Source organism: Vulpes vulpes, chromosome 7 (genome assembly GCF_048418805.1).
Source record: "Vulpes vulpes isolate BD-2025 chromosome 7, VulVul3, whole genome shotgun sequence".
In the NCBI taxonomy this organism is placed as follows: domain Eukaryota; kingdom Metazoa; phylum Chordata; class Mammalia; order Carnivora; family Canidae; genus Vulpes; species Vulpes vulpes.
This window is the reverse complement of record NC_132786.1, coordinates 27,251,359-27,272,630: the sequence shown is the minus strand read 5'-3', so window position 1 is coordinate 27,272,630 and position 21,272 is coordinate 27,251,359. Positions and strand designations below refer to the sequence as shown.

Here is a 21,272-nt window from a genome sequence, read left to right as displayed (position 1 = left end):
AGTTCTCCATTTCTCCCAGCCCCTCAGAAAGAAATGGGAGGAAAGTGTTTTAATTCTTTATTGTGCCTATATAATTATTAATTGTTGCTTCTTCATATTGAAATATTTATTGTATCTCTTTGTTTCTAACTAGTTGAAGAAGACTACAGAGGAACTGAATGAAGCTTTGTCAGCAAAGGAAGAAATTGCTCAAAGATGCCATGAACTGGATATGCAGGTAAGAGATCATTTCTGTGTACCACCTATTTGAAATGTACCCTATAAGCAACACCAAATGGCTGTAATAACAACACAAATTAAAGAGTAAAGGGGGAGAGGAGGCAGATTTTTGGTTAGAGATAGTAGACTCATCAAATATATTTTCTTTCCTCCCTGCAACCCCATTAAATTTATAATAAATGAATCAAAATAGTACAAGAATACAAAAAGAGAAAGTAGGGATATCTGTGCTAGCTTTAGAGAGGGGTGGAGGAGATTTTTTAAAGCCCTGACTTATACTCTAATTTACTTAAAGGCCAGCTTTTTATAAATAAGCCCTAAGGGGAAGCTTTTGAATGCATAGTTTATGGTTACCCTTGCTTTGACTACCTCTTAAAGAAAATCTGCATTCCAAAAGAAAAAGATCAAGATAAGCTTGGAAAGTAGTCCTGGAGGAAGTGGAGAAATTTGGGGGTAGCACATAGTAATCTTTTTTAAATGTGTTTAATACCCTCAGTGAAATTAGTGAAGAAATTCCATCTAGGACATGATGCTATTTAAAAAGTAAAAAAAAAAAAAAAATCAGAAATCAGACACTTAAGTAATTTAAAAATAGAATTGTTAAAGTAAAAAATTTAACAGAATAGTTAGAGTTTAAGAAATCTCACAAATAAAAAGAAAATAAGTAAAAAAATTATTTGAGATTTACCTCAAAATAAAGGAGGTTGGGCGCATGGACAGAGAGGTACAAATAAGATATAATTGGCCATGTTTTGATACTTGTTAAACCTGGGTCATGAGTACACAGAGTTCATAATATTTTATAAGAGAAGCATTTTACTTTGAAAGGCACAGGTGTTGGTCACTGCTTTGGAAGCACATAGGAAGAAGTGTAACTGTAGCACACTTGCTGGGTCATATAGTAAATGATATTTATCTAGTTACAATGTTAAGTGCTGTTAATTTGTTTTTTGAAATTTTAGAACTTAACTATATACACAAACACTGGGGATCCCTGGGTGGCTCAGCAGTTTAGCGCCTGCCTTTTGGCCAGGGCATGATCCTGGAGTCATGAGATCGAGTCCCGCATCAGGCTCTCTGCATGGAGCCTGCTTCTCTCTCTGCCTGTGTGTCTCTCTCTGTGTCTCTCTTTCTCTCTCTCATAAATAAATAAATAAAACCTTAAAAAAAAAACTATACACAAACACTAAGATTAGTAATAATACTAAGTAAGAGCTGATTATTTTTTATAACTAGGATATAGATATTATCTTTGATATGTATAAAGTTATACATTAGGATTGGCAAACCAGCTTGCCATCTGTTTTTGTAGGTAGTTTTTATTGGAGCACAGCCCTGCTTTTTCACGTATTCTCTGTGACTGCTTTTATGCTATAGTGACAGAGTTAAGTACTTGCCAAAGAGACCTATAGCTCTCAAAGCCTAAAATATTCACTGTTCGATTCTTTCCAGAAGAGTTTACCAATCCCTGGTATAGACAGATTGCAAAGTGAATGGCAGGGTGCAAAGAAGTTACAAGAAGGGAAGGTGTTGCCTTATGATACACTTAGCTCTGCAGAAAACAGTAGTAACACACAATTTAGAATTGTCCTACAGAGAAATGTAAAATTGCAAAAGTAAAGGTACAAATGATAGCAGTAGACTAGGGCAAGAGACATGAGGGAAAGGTAGGGTCAGTCACTAATGTTATTGTCTTACCAGAAGGGAGTCAAGAACTACTTCTGTGGCACAACATCCATTACATGCTGGCTCCACCTAAGCCTCCAGTCTCAGCTCAGAATCACCTGATTTGTCATTTAGTATGGTCATGTAGTCCATGGTCCATATAGCAGGCACACAATGAATATTTGAGAGAATGAATGAACTGGTGGGGCATTGAGTAAAGAGAGTCAATAGGTATCTGTTTAAGACGGCAGAAGTGACCAGTGAAGGTGACAAGAATAGTGATATAATTGCATTTATGGAAAGGAAGAATGGCACAAGTTGCTATAATTTAACCTATCAGAGGAGTCACTAGATAATGTCTGAGGTTGATAAATCAAGAATGGTGGTGTAAAACATTTAGAGATGTAAACTAACAACCAAAAACAGTAAAATTGGGAACAGTGAAAATTAGTTGTCTCTTAGAAGTAGAAAAACTCAACAGAATACTGTAACTTTTTATTATAAGTCCCTTTTTCTTGTCTGATTTTTTCTTATATTATTATTATTTTTTTCTTTGCATATTACTCTTCATTACAGGCATACCATAGGCTTATTATGGATTTGGTTCCATACCACTACAATAAAGCGAGTCAGATGAATTTTTAGGTTTCCCAGTGCATATAACACTGGCAACTTTTATATAGTTGTATTTACACTTCACAGTAGTCTGTTAACTATGCAATAGTATTATGTATAAAACAAATGTATATATATTTTTCCCTCATATGTACACCTTAATTTAAAAATAAATTACTAAAAAAAAAAAAAAAGTAAAAATAAATTACTAAAATAATTTAAAAATTACTAACCATCATCTTAGCTATCACCGAGTCATCATCTTTTTGCTGGTGGAGGGTCTTGCCTCAGTGTCATGGCTGTTGACTGATCAGAATGGTGGTTGCTGAAAGTTGGGATAGCTGTAGCAATTTCTTAAAAAAAACAATAATGAAGTTCGCTGTACCTATCAACTCTTCCTTTTATGAATGGTCTCTACAGCATGTGGTGCTGTTTGATAGCATTTTAGCCACAGTAGAACTTCTTTCAAACTTGGAATCAGTCTTTTCAGACCCTGCTGCTGCTTTATCAACTATTTATCTGGTATTCCTAAATCCTTTATCATCATTTCAACAATGTTTACAGCATCTCCACCATGAGTAGATACTGTCTCAAGAAACCACTTTCTTGGCTCATCCATAACAAGCAACTCCTCATTTATTGGAGTTTATCATGAGATTACAGCAATTCAGTCACATTTTCTGGCTCGGCTTCTAGTTTTCTTGCTATTTCCACCACACCTGCAGTTACTTCCTCCACTAAAGTTTTGAGCCCCTCAAAGTTCTTCATAAGGATTGGAATCAGTGTCTTTCAAACTTCTGTTAATGTTGATTTTTTTAACTATTTGCATGAATTGTGAATGTTCTTACTGCTATCTGGAATGGTGAACCCTGTCCAAAAGTTTTCAGTTTATTTTATCCGGATGCATCAGAAGAATCAATGTCTGATAGCTATAGCCTTACTAAATGTGTTTCTTAAATAATAAGACCTGAAAGTCAAAATTACTCCTTGACCCATTGGCTACAGAATGGATATTGTGTTAGCAGGCTTGAAAACATTAATTTCATTGTACATCTCCGTCAGAGCTCTTGGGTGACCAAGTGTATTGTCAATGAGCAATAATATCTTTAAAGTCCTTTTTTTTTCTGAGCAGTAAGTCTCAGCAGTGGGCTTAAAATATTTGGTAAACCATGTTGTAAACAGATGTGTTATCACCCAGAGTTTGTGGTTCCATTGAGAGAGCACAGGCAGGGTAGATTTAGCATAATTCTTAAGGGCCTAGGATTTTCAGAATGACAAATGAGCACTGGCTTCAACTTAAAATCACCAGGTTCATTAACCCCTAACAAGAGATTTGACCTGTCCTTTGAAGCTTTTTTTTTTTTTTTTTAGATTTATTTATTTATTTATGAGAGAGAGAGAGAGAGAGAGAGAGAGGCAGAGACACAGGAGGAGGGAGAAGCAGGATCCATGCAGGGAGCCCGACGTGGGACTCAATGCTAGGACTCCAAGATCATGCCCTGGGCCAAAGGCAGGCGCTAATCCACCTAGCCACCCAAGGATTCCCCTCCTTTGAAGCTTTGAAGACAAGCATTGACTTATCCTCTGTAGCTGTGAAAGTCCTAGATAGTATCTCTTCTTCCAAAATAAAGCTGTTTAATATCCATTGAAAATCTGTTTAGTATAACCACCTTCATAAATTATCTTAACTCCTTAATTTCCTGGATAACTTTATGTCCCTTCTATATCAGTACTTGCTTTATTCATCTTGCACTTCTCTGTTAGGAAGATTATTTCTTTCCTTTAACCTCCAGAACGAACCACTGCTAGCTTCAGACTTTTCTTCTGCAGCTTCCCCACCTGTCTCAGCCCTCAGAAAATTGAAGGGAGTTAGGGCCTTGCTTTAGATTAGGCTTTGGCTGACGGGAATGCTGTGGCTGCTTTGATTTTCTCCGTATTAGTGGTAAGGCCATATTACTCTCTTATCATTTGCGTGTTCACTGGAGTAGCCTTAAACTTTTACTTTCCTTCAAGAACTTTTCCTTTGCATTCACAATTTGGCTAAACTAGTACAAGGAGCCTAGCGTTCAGCCTCTCTCAGCTTTCTACATGCCTGCCTCACTAAGCTTAATCATTTCTAGCTTTTGATTTAAAATGAGAGATGAGGGATCCCTGGGTGGCGCAGCGGTTTGGCGCCTGCCTTTGGCCCAGGGCGCGATCCTGGAGACCTGGGATCGAATCCCACATCGGGCTCCCGGTGCATGGAGCCTGCTTCTCCCTCTGCCTATGTCTCTGCCTCTCTCTCTCTCTCTCTCTCTGTGTGACTATCATAAATAAATAAAAATTAAAAAAAATAAAATAAAATGAGAGATGAATGACCATTCACTTGAACATTTACAGGGCATGGTAGGGTTATTAATTGGCCTAATAATCAATATTGTGTCTTAGGCAATAGGGAGGCCTGAGGAGAGAGACTGGGTAGTGGGGGAAGGAACAGCTGGTTGGTGGAACAGTCAGAACACATTCAAAAGTTACCAAATTGGGATGCCTGGGTGGCTCAGCAGTTTAGCGCCTGCCTTAGGCCTAGGGTGTGATCCTGAAGTCCCGCATCGGGTTGGGTTCCCTGCGTGGAGCCTGCTTCTCCTTCTGCCTCTGACTCTGCCCCACCACCCCCCCTCTGTCTCTCATGAATAAATAAATAAAATCTTAAAAAAAAAAAAGAATTTAGGGTTGATAAAAAGTCAAAATATGTGTGAAGGTAGAGCCAATGATATTTTCTGACAGATTGGATATGGATACCAGGTAAAGATGTTAAGGATTATGACTGAGCAACTGGAATGATAGAATTACTCTTCACTGAAATGGGAAAGACTGGAAGGACTGGGAAGTGAGCTGTAATTAAGAGCTCCCCTTGGACAATTTAAATTTGAGATGCCTGTTAGACATCCAAGTGGAAATGATACCAGTGTAGGATTCCAGACTAGAAATAGAAATGTGCGAGCTATTACTGAAAAGATGATATTTACAGCCATGAAACTGGAAGCCATCACTGTATGTAGAGAGGAAAAGCTATACAGCACTCAAATGACAGAGAAATAAAAGGAACTAAGGAGAAAGAGAAGCCTGGTAGATTGGTACAGAAACCAGGAGAGTCATTTGTCATTCTTTGTCATTTGTCCTAGCAGCCAAATGAGAAACTGCGTCAAGGAGGAGTATGGGATCAGTTGTGTCAAAGGTTGATTGTTCACAGTGACATGAAAGTGTCAGTAGTGCTCCTGGTTAGCAGTTCTGTGGAATGATAGAGCCAATAGCCCAACTAGAATGAATTCAAGAAAAAGTGGGGCATTGGAATTAGAATTAGTGAGAATTAGAAATGGCAGTTAACTTTTGTTTTTACAGCTTTTGAGATATAATTAACATACAATAAACTTCATATTTTAAGCATACAATTTTGATGCATGTTGACAGATGTATGAATGTGTGAAAACTTTACCACAATTAATATAATGAACCCATCACCCTCAAATTTTCTCATGATTCTTTAATGTATTCCCTCTCAGGTCCCCAGCTCTGCTTTGTCACTATAGATTAGTTCGTATCTTCTAGAATTGCATATAAAAAGAATCATACACTATATATGTACTTTTTTTTGGTTTGACTTCTTTCATTATTTTGTGATTCATTCGTGTTGACAGTAGCAGTAGTTAATTCTTTTTTTATTGCCAAATAGTATTCCATTGTGTGAATATTCTAGAATTTATCCATTCACCTGTTGATGAACATTTGTGTTGTTTATAATTTTTCTCTATTACAAACAAAACTGCCGTTAACATTGTTTATGGATGGGACACCTGGGTGGCTCAGCGGTTTAGCGCCTGCCTTCAGCCCAGGATGTCATCCTGGAGACCCGAGATTGAGTCCTGCATCAGGCTCCCTGCGTGGAGCCTGCTTCACCCTCTACCTGTGTCTCTCTCTGCCTCTCTCTCTCTCTCTCTCTCTCTCTCTCTCTCTCTCTCTCTCTGTGTGTGTGTGTGTGTTTCTCATGAATAAATAGATAAATAAATCTTTAAAAAAATTTGTTTATAAGTCTTTGGGCATGTGCTTTTATTTCTCTTGAGTAAGTAAATACTGGCTAGGTCATGTGGTAGTTACATGTTTAATTTTTTTGAAAAATGCAAAGCTGTTTTCCAAAGTGCTTGAAACATTTTATATTCTCACCAGAGACGTCTGAGACTTCCATTTGTTCTGCATCTTTGTCAACACTTGGTACATTGGTTTTTTTTGTTTTGTTTTTTAAAGTGGCTATTTTTTATTTGAGCCATTCTAGTAGAAGTGTATTGGTGTAACATTGTGGCTTTAATTTGCATTTCTTTAATGATGAATCATGAGTATCTTTTGGTGTGCCTAGTTGCCATTTTCATATCTTACTTGGCGAACTGTCTTTTTAAATATAAAGAAGGAATTTTGCTTACTCTTACATATTGCTTTGCTTGTGCAATATTCCAAAGTAATGTACATGTTTTAAGTAGAAGTTGATTAAAACCAGATTTAATTCATAATGGTCACTTAAAAGTGATTATGCTGATGCCAGTGTAATTGGAAGAAATAGTTGTTGTCTTCCTATACTCTTACAGGTTGCAGCATTGCAGGAGGAGAAAAGTAGTCTCTTGGCAGAGAATCAAGTATTAATGGAAAGACTTAATCAGTCTGATTCTATAGAAGATCCCAACAGTCCTGCAGGAAGAAGGCATCTGCAGCTCCAGACTCAACTGGAACAACTCCAAGAAGAAACATTCAGGTAAAAGACCATGCATCAAAGTCTAACTTTTAAAAATTCAGCAACTATCTTTTAATGGTAAAAAAATGTAGTGTTAGGACTTGTGGGTACCTGCAGACCAAGGAGGATGTTTACATCTAGGAAAAATTCTTTCAAAGTAACACCCTCAGGGCCACCTGGGTGGGTGGCATGGTCAGTTTAGCGTCTGACTCTTGGTTTCAGCTTAGGTCGTGATCTCAGGGTTGTGAGACTGAGACTCATGCCCAGCATGGAGCCTGCTTTGGATTCCTGTTCTCCCTTTCCCTCTGCCCCTCCTCCCCCCATAAAATAAAATATTAGACCACAAACTGCAGGGGGAAATTTTCATTGTTAAGTACATCATCTTAAAGGACCAGACACCATAAAAACATAGAGGCACTGAATTTATAAGAGACTGGTGCCCTTTGCAGGAGACACAATATAAAGGCCAGGTACATAATTTATAGAGACAGACTTATTTAAAAGTCATACTGATTTAAAGGGACAGTGTAAACACATCTTCTGGAAGAGGAAAAGGACAAAAGGAAAGAAGAATGGCCCTTTGGCAATTGGATGGTGAAAGGGAAAAGAAGAAAAGGAAAAATTTGGTGTTCCGCCAGACAAAACAGAACCACAAAATTGAAGGGCTTAACAGTAAGAAATATAACATCTTACTTAATAGGAAAAAATAAAAATGATTCTTAAGTCTTCCCTTAAACCTTAGAAATGGTCCATCCCTTATGGTCTACATCAGCATTTCAAGATGTGGTCTGAGGACCTCTTCAGGTTCTCTGAGACTCTTTCAGAGTCTTCCAGACCCTCTCTTTTCTAACTGCATATCTGTGCAAGGGTGGATTTCCATCATATATTTCGGCCAAAAAGGCATCACAACAGATGAATATAGAAATAGCTATGACAACCCAGCTGTCTTCTAATAAACTGGACTATATATAAACAAAAGTTTTTTGAAATTTCAGTGACTTTAAGAGCGTGAAGGAGACCAAAAAGTTTGAGTACCCTTTGTCTGCATCTTGACTTTCTAAGACAGAATCAGTAGGTAGTACAATTTAAGTATGACTATACCCTTTTGTTTCTAAATTTCAGCCAGTTTCTTAAAGTGTGGTTTGGGGAAATGGTATTTAGAATTGTCCTGCGTTTTCATTAAATATAAAGGAAATAGTATCTAATGCTTTGTTGTTCTAGAATACATGTTACAATATATGTTGCAATTTATATTTTGAAGCATTTAAATATTTTATCATATTTGAATGTTTATCATTTATATATCTCACTATTTCTTTTTGAGAGAGAGCTCACATGCAGATGGGGCAGCGGGGAAGAGAGAGAGAGCGCAAGCAAACATCCTAAGCAGACTCCATGATCTCACAACCCTGAGGTTATGACCTGGGTTGAAATCAAGAGTCGCTTAACCGACTGAGCCACCCCAGGCGCCCATCAGTATTTATTATTCTTTATAGTCAGATATAATGCTTCTGGCTCATCTTTATTATGAACTTCTACCTTTAATTTTTGTTTTGAGCTTTTAAGATTTGAGTCTCATAGATTATTTTTTTAAGATTTTATTTCTTGAGAGAGAGAGAGAAAGCAAGAGAGAATGAGCAGGGTGTTGGGCAGAGGGACAGAGAGAAGCAGACCCCTGCTGATCAGGGAGCCTGCCTTGGGGCTTGATCCTGGGACTTTATTTTTTTTTTTTAATTTTTATTTATTTATGATAGACAGAGAGAGAGAGAGAAGCAGAGACACAGGCAGAGGGAGAAGCAGGCTCCATGCACTGGGAGCCTGACGTGGGATTCCCGGTTCTCCAGGATCGCGCCCTGGGCCAAAGGCAGGCGCCAAACTGCTGTGCCACCCAGGGATCCCGATCCTGGGACTTTAGGATGATGACTTGAGCCAAAGGCAGATGCTTAGCCAACAGAACCACCCAGGCCCCTGTTCATAAATTATTTTTAATTACAAAAGGGATAATACACCTTTTTAATGGCAAGATCTAGCAGTTACATTTTAACCAAGAGGAGAGAGGGTAGCTATAAGACATTTGTATAGGTCAGAAGACTTTCTAGCAATAACCGCAGTTAGTATCATAAGGAAAAACTTGCACTTTTAGGTATATAAATACCCCAAGAATAAAAAAATTAAAAGATATATGAGGGACTTATATGATGAAAACTTCTGTTATACATAAAAATTATTTCAATATATGTAGAGTGATAACATGTTTACATATTTTGTTTACATTGTAAGGAGGATTGTAAGAATGCCATTTTTCCTAAATTATTATTTAATTTGAACTTGATTCCAATTCAGATTTTATTTTCAGCTAGAAGTATTGACGAGCAAGAGATTCTCAGAACATTTATACACAAAGTATAATAAGGGAGTGCTTAATATCATTCTCAATGGGGAAGCACTGGGAGCCTTTCCCCTAAGATCAGGAACAAGACAGGGATGTCCACTCTCACCACTGCTGTTCAACATAGTTCTGGAAGTCCTCGCCTCAGCAATCAGACAACAAAAAGACATTAAAGGCATTCAAATTGGCAAAGAAGAAGTCAAATTCTCCCTCTTCGCCGATGACATGATACTCTACATAGAAAACCCAAAAGCCTCCACCCCAAGATTGCTAGAACTCATACAGCAATTTGGTAGCGTGGCAGGATACAAAATCAATGCCCAGAAATCAATGGCATTTCTATACACTAACAATGAGACTGAAGAAAGAGAAATTAAGGAGTCAATCCCATTTACAATTGCACCCAAAAGCATAAGATACCTAGGAATAAACCTAACCAAAGAGGTGAAGGATCTATACCCTAAAAACTATAGAACACTTCTGAAAGAAACTGAGGAAGACACAAAGAGATGGAAAAATATCCCATGCTCATGGATTGGCAGAATTAATATTGTGAAAATGTCAATGTTACCCAGGGCAATTTATACGTTTAATGCAATCCCTATCAAAATACCATGGACTTTCTTCAGAGAGTTAGAACAAATTATTTTAAGATTTGTGTGGAATCAGAAAAGACCCTAATAGCCAGGGGAATTTTAAAAAAGAAAACCATAGCTGGGGGCATCACAATGCCAGATTCCAGGTTGTACTACAAAGCTGTGGTCATCAAGACAGTGTGGTACTGGCACAAAAACAGACACATAGATCAATGGAACAGAATAGAGAACCCAGAAGTGGACCCTGAAATGTATGGTCATCTAATATTCGATAAAGGAGGAAAGACTATCCATTGGAAGAAAGACAGTCTCTTCAATAAATGGTGTTGGGAAAATTGGACATCCACATGCAGAAGAATGAAACTGGACCACTCTCTTTCACCATACACAAAGATAAACTCAAAATGGATGAGAGATCTAAATGTGAGACAAGAGTCCATCAAAATCATAGAAGAGAACACAGGCAACACCCTTTTTGAACTCGGCCACAGTAACTTCTTGCAAGATACATCCACAAAGGCAAAAGAAACAAAAGCAAAAATGAACTATTGGGACTTCATCAAGATAAGAAGCTTTTGCACAGCAAAGGATACAGTCAACAAAACTAAAAGACAACCTACAGAATGGGAGAAGATATTTGCAAACGACATATCAGATAAAGGGCTAGTTTCCAAAATCTACAAAGAACTTATTAAACTCAACACCAAAGAAACAAACAATCCAATCATGAAATGGGCAAAAGACATGAAGAGAAATCTCACAGAGGAAGACATGGACATGGCCAACATGCACATGAGAAAATGCTCTGCATCACTTGCCATCAGGGAAATACAAATCAAAACCACAATGAGATCCCACCTCACCCCAGTGAGAATGGGGAAAATTAACAAGGCAGGAAACCACAAATGTTGGAGAGGATGCGGAGAAAAGGGAACCCTCTTACACTGTTGGTGGGAATGTGAACTGGTGCAGCCACTCTGGAAAACTGTGTGGAGGTTCCTCAAAGAGTTAAAAATAGACCTGCCCTACGACCCAGCAATTGCGCTGTTGGGGATTTACCCCAAAGATTCAGATGCAATGAAACGTCGGGACACCTGCACCCCGATGTTTATTGCAGCAATGGCCACAATAGCCAAACTGTGGAAGGAGCCTCGGTGTCCATCGAAAGATGAATGGATAAAGAAGATGTGGTTTATGTATACAATGGAATATTCCTCAGCCATTAGAAACGACAAATACCCACCATTTGCTTCGACGTGGATGGAACTGGAGGGTATTATGCTGAGTGAAATAAGTCAATCGGAGAAGGACAAACAGTGTATGTTCTCATTCATTTGGGGAATATAAATAATAGTGAAAGGGAATATAAAGGAAGGGAGAAGAAATGTTGGGAAATATCAGGAAGGGAGACAGAACATAAAGACTCCTAACTCTGGGAAACGAACTAGGGGTGGTGGAAGGGGGGAGGAGGGCGGGTGTTGGAGGGGAATGGGTGACGGGCACTGAGGTGGACACTTGACGGGATGAGCACTGGGTGTTTTTCTGTATGTTGGTAAATTGAACACCAATAAAAATTAATTAAAAAAAAAAAAATAAGGGAGTGCTTGCTGTGTCCAGTGTTGAGATGTTATATTTCTTTACTAATTTTAAAACTAGTACTGGTGCAGCAAAATACAAACAAACTAGTAACACAAAGGAAGATCCAGAAAACAACCAAGTGTATGTTAAAATATGTAACATAATAAAAATGGCATTTTTTAAATCCATAGGTAATGGTTAAATTATTTATTAAATGGTTTTGGGGTAATGGGTACATATTTTGGCAGAAAAAGTTGGATATCATAATACAAAAATGAATTCCAGGGGAAATTGAGAATTTCACTGTTAAAAATGCAACCATATAAATACTAACAAAATACAGGATAAAAGAGAAAACTTTCTAATCATACACTAAAAGTAGAAACTATAAAGTATAAAATTCATCAATAGAATTACATAAAAATTAAGAATTCCTGCTAACATTAAATATTATAAATAAAATTAAAATAAAAAACATGAGAGACAGTCTTACAAAACAGAAAAAAATGTAGTAGGAACAGTATTATCCAGATTTGGAGGGAAAAGATCTATGAATAGCAACCAGACTAGAGGATATACTCAAAAATGCTAACAGTATTATCTATTTAAGATCAATACATGATTTTTATCTTCTTAGCTTTTATATATTTTGTAAATTTTCAACAAGGAACACGTTAATTTCACAGTCAGAAATAAAACGTTAAATTAATTGTGCTGTATGTTGAAAAAATATTTCTTGACATCTAATTTTCTGAAAAGAGGAGTGGTAATCAGTTGTCAAGTTTCCATAAGCCTTGGACCAGTGGAATCCATTTTTAGGACCATTAAAACTTGGAGATACCACTTATGGTCACAAAAGATTCAAGAGTTTATTCTCATGTTTTTTATTTCCTTTTATGTTTTAAGGAGAATTGTTAAATAGTAAATAGTACTTTCTTGGTCTGTTTTATTTTGGTTACAGACTAGAAGCAGCCAAAGATGATTATCGTATACGCTGTGAAGAGTTAGAAAAGGAAATCTCTGAACTTCGGCAACAGAATGATGAACTAACCACTTTGGCAGATGAAGCCCAGTCTCTGAAAGATGAAATAGATGTTCTTAGGTAAACAGTCTTCCCATCTTGTTGGACTCTCAGGCCTGTCATTACCCAGAACAGCTCTACCAATGATGTTACAAACTCTAGGATCCCTGAGAATAGCAGGATGTTTAAGAGCTCGACTACCTGAGTTCAGAGTCCAATGCTACCATTTACTTATTAATCTCTGTGTAACCATTTTCTCATCTGTAAAATGGAGATGATACACATACCTATCTCAGATTTACATGCAGAACTGAGTTTATATTTGTGAACAGTTTAAACAGTATCTGGCAATTAAGTGTTATATAAATGTTTGTTAAATAGAAATTAATCTCTGACTATCACTTCATATTTGTATAGCTCTGGAGCTTTTCTTACTATGACTCCTTTTCTTTAATTAATTTCAAGTCGTCCTGGTCATTCAGTCTTCCTCTTGCTTGGATGCTGTCACACCCATGATGCGTCATTTCCTTGCTGGACTGTTTTATCTGCACTTGCCTGTTCTCTCACTAAGTGCCTTCACTCCCTGCCACCTCGTTTTCTTACCATTACACTTGTATAATTTATCCTCTGTTGGGTCATTCCAGCCATTTTTACTTTTGCTCTTTGAATACTAAGAATGAGTAGAGAAAATCACACAGTGATAATAGTTTTGTCCTGCTACAAATTCATGATCTTCACTCTTCGTTGGGTTCTTCCCTGTGGTCCACCATTCTGCCGCTCATGACAGATATTTCTGTCTCCCATTTCTCTCATAGCTAGTACATATGTCCATAACTTCTCACCTGGACACCCACCCCCCACACCTCTCCATGCCTTAGTGTCAGTAGATGACATTGTCTCCAACTGCATCAAGGAAAGAAGCTATGAGCTGTGGGACTCTCCATGTCCTATACTTCCTGTACCTCCCTAACTGCTCCGCATTGCCACCCATCTTTTCATTTTTGCTTTTAGAATGTAGACTTGTTATTCTTTCTCTTTTTCAGGGCTTTGGGTCTCAACATTTCTTGCTCACACAAAGACTGTGTTACATCAGTCATCATTTCTCTTTGAATTTGGATCTCCCACTTTAGCATATATTTTTATGTTTAGGTCTCTCTCCTCTTAGGAGAAAAGACTTATTACTCTCTCCTTCCCTCCAGAACAAATTTAGATGACATAAGGTGAAATTTACATTGTCTCCTTAACTCTCTAAAATTTGCCACCTCCCGCTCCACTGTTCCATGAAATAGCTGTTCCTGTGGTCACGAATAACATTCTAATTGCCACATCACTTGGACTCTGCACGATTTATTTTGCTGTTGTGCTACATGTGACTCTGCTGGTTACCCCTCCCGCCCCCAAACACTATCACTACCACTTGCTTTCCTTAAATTACATAACATTCTCCATTATACACTTTGCTATAATTTTGGTCATATTTTTTTGCCTGAACAAAAACAATCTAGAATCACCTTTGGTCTTATAATTTCATTAGAATGTGTCTTTTCTGGCAGTCCCTCTTGGGTTAGCACTATTGAAAACAGCTTTACAGCTCAGGATGTGTTTCTGATTTCTGATTTCCCATCTCATTCTAGACATTCTTCTGATAAAGTGTCTAAACTAGAAGGCCAAGTGGAATCATATAAAAAGAAGCTAGAAGATCTTGGTGATTTGAGGCGTCAGGTTAAACTCTTAGAAGAAAAGAATACTATGTATATGCAGAACACTGTCAGTCTAGAGGAAGAGTTAAGAAAAGCCAATGCAGCTCGAAGTCAACTTGAGACATATAAGAGACAGGTAAAAAGAATAGTAACCGAGTTTCTTAATGATGTTTTCAAGCAGGTTCTCCATTATAACACTGTGGCTCACCAGAAATCCACTTATTTTGTTTTCACAGTATTGTTTTTTGTTTTTTAACCTATGAAACTTAGATTTGTTTGTTTTTTTCTAAGTTTTTAATTCCAGTATAGTTAACATTCAAACTTAGTTGTTATCCAGAGGTTATTGATTAGTGTCTCTAGCAGATCCTGTTATTTTTAAATTATTATGTTTTACGAAATACACAAAAGTAAAATAGTAATGCAAGTATCTATGCTTAAAAAATAAAAGACTCGTACTCTCCCCAATATAGTAACCACTGTGCTGTTTTGTAGTTTTCATTCCTATGCATCTTTTTTTTTCATCTGGTGCATATATTAGTTCATATATATATATACGTGTGTGTATATATATATATATATATATACACACACGTATATATATATAAAATGTATAACATCTTTGCATGGTTCAAAGCTATATAAATGATATAAGGCCTCGTCTGTGATTTACTTTGTTCAGTATATTTGGGAAATTTGTTTATGATGATAAGTACAGCTTTATTCAGTTCATTTGTACCACTAAGTATCCTGTTTAGTCACCATACCACAATTTATCCATTTTCCTGTTGAAGGACACACAGGATGTTTCAGCCCCCCCCCCGCCCTTTTTTTTTTTTAATTATAAGAAGTGCCACTTTGCATGTTATCGAACCTGTCCTCCTCTATACATGTGTGAAAGTTTCTCAGCTATAAGGAGTTTCTTCTTTAGAGTATCTTCATTTAATTAGATAAATTGTTCTTTGAAGTGATTGTATTACTAAACAAGATTTTATGAATTCCTATCTTTCCACATTATCACCAACACATAGTATTGTCAAACTTGAAATTGTGCCAATTAGATGAGTATGAAATAGTGTCTCTTCATGATTATACTTTGCATTACCCTAATTACAAATATATTTTAATGATCACAATTCTTTTGTGAATGGCCCATTTTAAATCTTTTATTCATTTTAAAACTTGTATTTTTTCTTACTGATTTCTGAAACTTCTTTATATGTTTTGCTATTAATATTTTGTCAGTTACACTTGCTGCATTTATTTCCTGCCAATCTGTAACCTTTTTACTTTTTTTGAGATTAATTTTAAGATTATGAACTTTAAATATCCTTTTATGACTTATGCCATTTATGTCTTAAGTCATTTCCTATATAAAGATGTAAGCTAATCTCTATTTTCTTAACAAAGATTTAGTTTGTTTTGCTCAATTAGGTCTTTTATCCACATGGAATTAGTTTTTGTGTAGGATGCTAGATTATGGATCCATTTGATATTTTATTCTCTGTGTAGGCAACCAGTCACCCGATTGGCATTTATTTAATAGTCTTTTCCACAAGGACCTGCAATTCTATTCTATCACACACCTAAAGATTCCATCTTAAATTTGTTTCTTGGCACTCTCTTCTCTTTCATTGGTTTGTCTACTCTTACATCAATACTTCACAATCTTATTATCTATATGTTTTTAATAATTTTGATATTTGATAATATATAGCCCCACATCTCATTCTTTTTCAAAACTGTCTATGAGACCTTTTCTTTCCCTTTTATGCCCCAGACCTTTGGGAATTGGAATTACATTGACTCTATCGATAATTTAGGGGAGAATTGACATCTTTATGGCAATGAATGTTTCTATTGGTGAATATATCTTTACATTTGTTTAGGTCCTCAATGTCTTTCAGCTAAGTTTTATAATTCTGTTATGTACATATTTTGTTATATTTACTCTTAGGTACCTTCAGATTTTGTAACTGTGATTAGCAAAAGAAATGATACCATTTTCCATTTGTTGCTCATTTATATGATTGAAATTGATTGTTATGTTCATTTTACAACTATGCCAGCATTTCATATTATTCTGATGTCTGTAGGATCTCTCATCAGAAGTCATATACAAATAAAAGCAGTCTTGTTTCTTTCTACTCCATACCCTTTTTTTCCTTCTTAATCAGCATGTTCGACCTATAATACAAGTATGAATAGAAGTAATTGTAGTAGGCAATCATTTCTTGTCTATTTTGTACAGAATGCTTTAAATGTTTTACCTGTATATTATTAGCACATTTTATTCAGAGTGTCTATCTTAAATGGATGTTGAATTTAATGAACCCCTTTTCCTGCACTATGGAGAGACTCCTATACTGCTTCCCCTTTCTATGAATATGATGAGTTATATTAACTGATTATTGATGCTTAAACCATCTTTGTATTCCTGATTTAAACCTCGTAGAGTTACTGCAGATTATCGTTTTCACATTGTTAGATTTGCTTTGTTCATTTTAATTAGAATCTTTTTCCCCTATGATTCACTTGAAGTTTTCTATCTCATACTTTCCTGATCTGATTTTGGCATCAAAACTATATATTAGCTTAAAATGAGTTGAAGAAGTTTTACTTGAACAGCTCTATACACCAAGTTTTTTTGCTGGATACATTTCTACTTAATAATTTATTATGAAATTTTCAACATACAATAAAGTTGAAAGAATTAGTGAACTTGAATGTGGACTGAGAAATTAACCAAAATAAATAAACCCTAGAGAAACTATATGTGAAATCTAAAAACATTAAAATGAGATGATTTAGAGTTTCAGAAGAGAGAACAGCAAGAATTACAGAAAGACATTATTTGAAGAAAAGAATGCCTGAACTTTGGTTTGGAACTAAAGAAGGACACCAGAGATAGTATTAGCAATGAATTACAAACAAAATACATAGGAATCTACAACAAGAAATATTGCAGTACAATTCTATACATGAATTCTCTCTGCCCGTTTTGATCTGTGGCTTAATATACTTTGTTTTTCAGTGATAGCATTTTTCTTTCCACAAGTTCTCTTTAAGTGTTCTTTCACACCTGCCCGATCATCTCCCTTTCATAATTTTGATTTGTCTTTATTTTCTTTACTTATTAAACCTCATATTTTGTAACTGATAATTCCAATCTAAAATCTTTATAGGTCTTATTCTGCTATTTTGTTGTTGTTGTTTCTGTTACTGGTTTTCTAGCTGGTATTCATAGGGACTTCTTTATAGCCTTTGCTCTTTCATTTGGCTCATCTTTATCTTCGGGAATACTTGGAGGGTTGGAGCTGATGTTGTGTTTCTCCAGACAACATATGTTCTGTTTTTGCTAGATATTTCACAGCACTGTCAACCAAGATTACTTTAAATTAATTGCTTGCGTTAGGATTTGCCAGATAAGGCATGTGGTAGAAATGGAAACAAATTTACATAGTAGCAGGCCATAGTTAGAATTGAAATTTCAAGTTACTCTTCATTAAACCCAGAGCTCTCACTTTAAGACAGGCAAGCTTCCTTACTGATTTTTCCAGCTAATAGTTCTTTCATAGTTTTGTACATTGCTATTCCGGATATTCTGGTTTTAGAACCTGTAATGTCTGAGCTGATTTTTGTTACTAGTTCTCTCTGTTAGGGTAGGCTGCTATATCATACACATGTTTTTGAGTATTTGTGGGGGAGGAAGTTTTCATAGCTCTTCAGAAGAAAATAATGAACATTTTAATGTTTCAAATTACACAAATTAATGGTACCTTTCTGAATCAGGTAGTAGAACTACAAAATAGATTATCTGAAGAATCGAAGAAAGCAGATAAATTAGATTTTGAATATAAGCGGCTAAAAGAAAAGGTTGACAGTCTTCAAAAAGAAAAGGATGTGAGTATAAGATATTTTGGTTTTGAACACTGCTAAAATTAAAACAATGATACCTAATTCATGTTTTGACTACATTAATTCCTTCTGTTTGTAAATTTTAAAATGAGAATTCCTGTTTGTTTTTAAATTATACAAGATCTACATTTTTGTTTCAGGAATAAATCTAAAAGAGTAAAAGAATATTTTTACTTCCATTCTAATTTCTTTTGTATATTTTTATGTTTTCTACCACTGTTACTTCTTATACATTGTTCTACTCATGACTTTCTATAAATATGTGTTTTCTGTTTTCTATAGAATTAATACAGAGGACCCAATTCTTTTTGTTTAGCATATTTTGAATCTTTTAAAAATATTTTTACTCTTTTTTTTTTTAAGATTTTATTTATTTATTCATGAATGACACAGAGAGAGAGGCACAGACACAGGCAGAGGGAGAAGCAGGCTCCATGCAGGGAGCCTGACGTGGGACTCGATCCTGGGTGTCCAGGATCACACCCTGGACTGAAGGTGGTGCTAAACCACTGAGCCACCTGGGCTGCCCAAATATTTTTACTTTTTAATGGTTTATGAATATTTAAAGTATTTGCTGTTTGATTGTTTTATGTCTATGAAGGGAATGTTATTTATGTAATGTACTTATGTTAATGAGAGTAGACACTTATATTTCTCATGTTTAACTATGGATAACATACTGCCTTGCACATTGTAGATATTCATTATTGTTAAATGGGAAAAAGTTTGTTGTAATTTTTTCCTTTTATGATTTTTTAATGGAAGATCAAAAGGTGAACCATGCCCATTTTCCCTGCTGTTCACCATTATCTTAGGTAAGGTAAAGACGCTGATGAATAAATTCATAAAACTTAAAGCTAATTTTCCTTCTTTTTAATATTCCTCCAGAGGTTAAGGACGGAAAGGGATTCTCTGAAGGAAACCATTGAAGAACTTCGTTGTGTACAGGCTCAAGAAGGACAGCTCACAACTCAAGGTGAAAATACTGCATTAGCCTAAGCAAGATTACTAATTTCATATGGTATCAGTAGAAATTTTAGATTCAGGGGCACCTGGGTGGCTCAGCTGGGTAAGTGGCCAATTCTTGATTTTGGTTCAGGTCATGATCTCAGTGTCCTGGGATCAAGCCCCACATTGGGCTCCATGGTCAGCAAGGATTCTGCTTAAGGTTTCTATCTCTCTGCCCTCCCCCTGTTTTGTGTGCTCTCTTTCTCAAAAAACATAAATTTAAAAAAAAAGAGAGAGAGATTTTAGATTCATTTTAAGGTACTTGCACCAATGGATGAAAATGAAAAATTAGTGAACAGGCATGAGGTTGATAGAAATTCTAAACTCTTGCCATATTTTATGGCAAATAGGGCAAGTTATGAGACCAGATTTACTTTCCTACTTTGTTTTAATTGTTTTTAAATATTTGAACTTTATTAGATCAAAAGCATAAACATTTGTTAAATCCATCTGTGTTAATAATAAACTTGGAAAGTTTTATTATGGAAAGTTGGTTTTGTTTTGGTTTTTTTTTTAAGATTTTATTTATTTATTTAAGAGAGAGAGAGCATAAGCAGAAGGAGCAGCAGAGGCAGAGGGAGAGACAGGCTCCCCACTGAGCAGGAAGCCTGAGTGGGACTTGGTCTTAGGACCATGACCTAAGCCAAAGGCAGACGCTTAATTGACTGAACCACTTAGGCGTCCCTATTCTAGAAAGTTGTTTTTGACCTCTTTAAAAGTCAAGCTTTCTAAGTCAGTGTTGGTTTTTTTTTTTTTTCCACTTGAGATGTGGAGTGGCTATTAGTGCATTCCAGGGCTTCTGTCTCAGGTAGAATTCTGCTCTTCTCACAGGAGAGAAGCAGCGCTTAGTTCAGAGTTAGTCCCTACCACTTCTGTCATCATGCTGGCAGATGTGGAGCATGAACAGTGACTTGTCCAGCTTCACAGTTTGTTCATTTCTGCACTAATAACCAGCCCTTGACTTTTCGGTTACCCAAAACTGGGATTCTTCCTTTCCTCTGACTATACCCTCCTTTTTCTCCTCATTCCTTCTACCCACTGCATTTTGCCTTTAACCCCTCTTTGTTGTTTCTATTGATAATTGGACAGCTCTCTTCACCATGGTATCAGGTTCTAAGCAGTGCAGTCAGGCAAGAAAAAGAAATGCAGTCAAATTGGAAAGGAGGATGTAAAAAAAAAAATACCATAGAACTAGTAAATGAGTTCAGCAAAGTCTCAAGATACAAGGTCAGTATATAAATCCAGTTATAGGGGTGCCTGGGTGGCTCAGTGGTTGAGTGCCTGCCTTTGGCTCAGGTGGTGATCCCGGGGTCCTGGGATCAAGTCCCATATTGGGCTTCCCGTGGTGAGCCTGCTTCTCCCTCTACCTATGTCTCTGCCTCTCTCTCTGTGTCTCTCATGAATAAATAAATAAAATATTTAAAATAATAATAATAATAAATCCAGTTATATTTCTGTGTACTCCCAGTAAACAGAAAATGGAATTACAGTAGTATCATAAAGAATAAAATGCTTAGGAATGGTTTAACAAAGAAGTGTTAAGACTTGTACACCGAAGAGTATAAATCATTGCCAAGATAAAGATCTAGATATATGGAGAAATAGTCCATGTTCAGGTATCAGAAAGTTCACTCTAGTTAAGATTGCAGTTCTCTTTATTCATTTAAAGATTCAGTATAATGCCAAATTCTAAGCAGATTTCTTTTATAGAAATTGACAAGCTGATCCAACAATTTATATGAAAATACTAAGGAGCTAAAAACCAAAAAAAAGTCTTGGAAAGCAAAAGGTTGAAGAACTCACACATTCT

At 36.2% G+C, this 21,272-nt stretch overlaps 1 protein-coding gene across 4 annotated transcripts in view; it reads left to right on the top strand.

Moving 5' to 3' along the window:
- The window catches only part of HOOK3 (hook microtubule tethering protein 3), a 109,750-nt gene that overhangs the window by 51,801 nt on the left and 36,677 nt on the right, over positions 1-21,272 (top strand). For all 4 annotated transcript variants that reach the window (XR_012002543.1, XM_025993691.2, XM_072763358.1 and 1 more), the window contains exons 8-13: positions 134-217; positions 7,113-7,276; positions 12,780-12,920; positions 14,474-14,675; positions 18,329-18,439; positions 19,343-19,430. Coding sequence is in view for 3 of the 4 variants with exons in the window: in XM_025993691.2 (XP_025849476.1) it covers positions 134-217; positions 7,113-7,276; positions 12,780-12,920; positions 14,474-14,675; positions 18,329-18,439; positions 19,343-19,430 (790 nt within the window). In the remaining variant the exon portion in view is untranslated. The remainder of the gene's footprint in view (positions 1-133; positions 218-7,112; positions 7,277-12,779; positions 12,921-14,473; positions 14,676-18,328; positions 18,440-19,342; positions 19,431-21,272) is intronic.